Source organism: Fragaria vesca, linkage group LG6 (genome assembly GCF_000184155.1).
Source record: "Fragaria vesca subsp. vesca linkage group LG6, FraVesHawaii_1.0, whole genome shotgun sequence".
NCBI lineage: Eukaryota > Viridiplantae > Streptophyta > Magnoliopsida > Rosales > Rosaceae > Fragaria > Fragaria vesca.
In genome coordinates this window covers 11750504-11754782 of record NC_020496.1, presented here as the reverse complement: position 1 = coordinate 11754782, position 4279 = coordinate 11750504, and the positions used below count along the sequence as shown (strand labels likewise).

Sequence of the window (4279 nt, the reverse complement as noted above, 5' to 3'; positions counted from 1 at the left end):
ATGTATTACTTGAAGAAGACTGTCTTATTCTTTTAAATTCTAATGACTTTAAATTATATTAACTTTGTTTAAAAGAATAATATAACTTTTTTATTTTTTTTATTTTCAATACTCAAAATCTCATAACGTTTTTAAAAAAATATGTTTGTTTACTTATATGTCATGACATATAGGAGTGATGCCAAAACTTTTAGATGTCATTGATTAGTGCCATAGATACACCTTTTAATTCTTTTTTTGTTTTTTTTGTTTATTACATCGATAAAAAGACAACATACATATAGAAGGAAAATAGCCACACAACAACAACGATAATTAGTACATTCTCATAATTCAAACAAACTAGCAAACCTTGAAATAAGAACACATTACTTATTAGAGTGCTATATACAAAGTTTTCAAACACCACAATAGGCTTTTATAGCAGAGTTCGAGTTGTCTTCAGCAGTACGAAAGAAACGTAGTAACCCGACATGATCGAAAGGCTTGTACCGTAAGGGGTGTTGGTCGTCAACAAGCTCATCAGGCACTCGGATCTCGCCATTGCTAAATGCAAATTGTGCCATAGAGTATCTTGCTTCCGTTTCATGCCCAGTGCTCATAACAACTCGGTGGTTCGGAGATAATATTCTGTCATTACTCCATGCCTAATTAAGAAACAAGCAAATTAACTTAGCTTCTATTCATCTGGCTCTTGATTAATTGGAAACTAAGCAGAAGGGTAAACTGAATCCAATAAATATATAGCATGAGAGTGTTACCATTAGTGCATCACCCGCCATGACTATAAAGGATGAAGGTGGAAACTCAACCTTAAACCATTCATGGTTTCTTGTTTCAATCTCCAAAGCATGAACCTGATTGTTCTGGTAAAGTATGGTTGTGAAGCTCTTGTCAGTGTGAGGGACAAAGCCAAGATTAGGTTGGTTTTCTTGAGGCAATTTGTTCTTCAACAGTCGAAGAAGATAAGTGATGGACCCAACATAAGAGTCATAACACTTCTCCACGCCATAGCTCTCAAATATCATTCTAGTCACCATTTTATCCAGCTCTTCTGCTACTTTGGCAAACGAATATACACTTTCACTGAGAATAGAAAGAGTGAGTCTAACAACCAAAAGAATGAGTGTAAGAATTAGTCAACATCCAAAAGTATGATTCTCCATCGAAATTTGACAAACTAATCTTTTAATTTAGAAATAAAAAGGAAGTTAGAGTATATATTACCAAAAGTTATCATTTCCACCTGGCCACATGAGCTCAGTGAATCTCTGAGTTTCCTCCAGAGAAGTGGCATTATCGATGCCCATGCTTTCATGGAGAGGGAGTTTGGGAATTTGCCCAACATACCCATTTAAGGGTTTAGCCTCATATTTGTTTGTCATTTTGGTTTTAGTAGGGAGATCAAACAACTCTTGCATAGTAGCTAACAAAGTGTTGCGGAAGTCCGGAGAGATTCCGTCGTACAAAACTACAAAGCAGCCAAACTCTTCGAGTGCTCCTTGAACATGTTTGCGTGCAGAGAGCCATGAGTTGGTGCCAGGATTCAGAGATTCCTTGTTTGAGAAATCTAGGACCGGAAGCTTTAGGGGCACTTGATGATGATCAGAACCCATATCTTGGTATATATAGGCTTTTCAAGCACTGGGTGAACGTTTGGATACTGTGAAGGAGGGAATTAAAATCTGGCACACACCTTTTTGATCATTTGCAGAGATCTTATAGGAATGTATTTGGTGTGATTGGGTCATAACAAGACAAACAACGAGATTCATGAGAATTGAAAAGAAATTAGTTGGTTACTTACTTCGATGTGTATAAGCTGGTGGTTGCTAACTTGCTACCAAAATATTAATTAAGGACTTAAACTTAGTTTCCTGATATGCACCTAAAAATAGTTTTGTATTTCGGTATTTAAATTAAAATGAAATCTTCTTAATCTCTAATTTTCTGAAAATGTTGTCTTTCGTTATATGAGCTCTTTTTTTTTTCTTTACCAATTGTTACATATGAGCCTGTACGTTATTTAGCTAAAATATGCAGTAAGTGGAGAAAAGAAAAAAAAAAAGAGAAAAGCTTAATTTTTAGGTATTTCAGTTATTTTATAGCTGATGTGGCCATGCTAACATGTAAATCGTTAGTCACATCAGCTAGAATGAAAAAATGTGTTGAGAAACAAGTTATTATAGATGTTTGAGTTAAATTTGAAAAATGAGAGACAAAACTGTTTTTATGTGCATAATATTAGGTGTCACGAGTATTGAACTGTGACAATCAAGCACATATGTATCATCCAAGTTCCTTTCTGGAAAGAAATTAAAAATGAATTCCTCTCATATAATTTCCCTATAGCAGGCATGTATGACATTTGAGAGTTAAATGCATATTCTAGCCGGTTAATAAATTAAGCTGCGACTTCATGTATTTTGTATGGACCATCAATATTAATCCTGAACTTAAAGGTCTTAATCAAAGAAGATCCATAAATTAAGCTCCAACTTTATTTGTCATGCATGGACCATCAATATTATCTCTAACTTAATCATAGAGGATCCTCCCCTTTTTGGTCTAGTTTCCATTTCAACAAAAAATTAATGGTCCCTTATTGATGACTTAAGACTTCAAAAAATAGCAGAAAAATATGTTACATGACACCTGCTACGTACCCTTTGGAAGATTTACATTCATGTGTCTATAATATATTTATTTGGAACATATCTGCGGCTATTACTTTGTAAAGTCGTAATAGTTGTAGTCTATTACTTGTTTAAGTTATCAATCATTCTCATAAAAAAAAGGTTATCAATTGAAAAGGAAAAAATTGGCTCGTCACTCAAACAAATAAATTTAGTACCAAACACGAAATAAGGATCACATAGTGAAATCATTTTGACAAAAAGATAAATAAACAGAATAATTGAAGTTTACACTCTTTAATTTATAATTCACATTTTTTTTTAGTAACTTTAATTTTATCTTTGAACAAATATATAAACAAAAAAATAATGGGTAATTGTGCTCTGATAGATAGGCGGTGATAGTTGGCTCTGCCGGTGATAGCGCCTCTGAAAGTGGTAGAACTGGAAGCGATGTTCTCTCTAAAGAAGACAATACTGCTGCTAGGGTTCTCGGGCTTCTTGAAGGAATACAATCCTCTTCTGCTCAAAATTAAATATTAGGCTTAAGATGGCTTCCTTTTGGGTCAACATGAGTCTTACGTTTGTGTTTTTTATTTTAACTGTATTGAAATATCTGCAAAATCTCCTCTACATTTGTTTTGGAGTGTTTCGAGATATTACAGAGTAAACAATTTTTACATCGTTGAATATTAATGATATATTATAAGAATGAAGACTTTTAAATAAACGGTTTGATAGGTGTTTTATAATTGATGTATCCAAAATTTAATATGTATGTCATCCAACCGTTCATTTGAAAGTCTTCATTTTATCTTCATTATAAGGTCCTCATTTTATTTTCATTATAAGGTCGTCATTAGGACTTGTCCTGATATACCATATATCTAAGATATATCCTGATAAATATATGTAAAATTTACTAAAGGAAAATAATCATAAACTTACTAAATTAGCTACAAATTCATGAAATGGAGAGGTTATGTGGGGTGTAAAAGTTAAGAAATTGTTTCAAGTATGGAATGGCTTCAAGTAAGAAATATAGAGGTTGGTGGCATGTAATTTGGTTTTCGGAAAAATTGCCTCTCAAGACTGATTTAAATGAAGTGAAATACCTTTAAAGCAACTCTAGATAAAGAAAATAGAAAAAATATCTCATCAAAACGCATCTACGTAAGAAGAAATCTCATCAAAACGTATCTAGATAAGAAGTAATTCCTTAATCACAAATATGTGTGAACAGAAAATCTCATCAAAGTGAACATATGGGCCAGGAGTATTTCCCACAAGGACAGTTTTCCTCATATTGAATATGACAAAGTAATTCCCTCAATTCCCTCAAGTGGAATTCGAGTGGGGGAAATCTTCAAACTGAATTTGTTACTTTTTTTTCTCCTTGTTCTTGGTATTTTCTTAACGACATGTTCTAATATTCAAATAAGTAATGGTATCCATATATTTTTTTAAAAGGTGATGCTATTAACATACATTATCTATTTCTTTATCCATACATTTACAAACTTGTCACTTAAATTTGTTTCATGATTGACTCTCATTGTGTTAATAGTAAAAATGAGTGTGTTAATAGCACCACCTTTTTTAATTGTTGATTTTTGCTTGACCTTGAGTATGTCAACAATTTT

At 32.7% G+C, this 4279-nt stretch overlaps 1 protein-coding gene across 1 annotated transcript; it reads right to left on the bottom strand.

Annotated features, from left to right (window-relative positions):
- Positions 1-248: 248 nt before the first annotated feature.
- On the bottom strand, positions 249-1694 carry LOC101304783 (gibberellin 3-beta-dioxygenase 3-like). The gene is made up of 3 exons (XM_004302894.1): positions 1228-1694; positions 762-1086; positions 249-647 (listed from the first exon to the last, which is right to left on the bottom strand). The coding sequence occupies exons 1-3, from the start codon at positions 1614-1616 to the stop codon at positions 399-401; spliced, it is 963 nt and encodes a 320-aa protein (XP_004302942.1). The 5' UTR covers positions 1617-1694; the 3' UTR covers positions 249-398.
- Positions 1695-4279: the final 2585 nt, after the last annotated feature.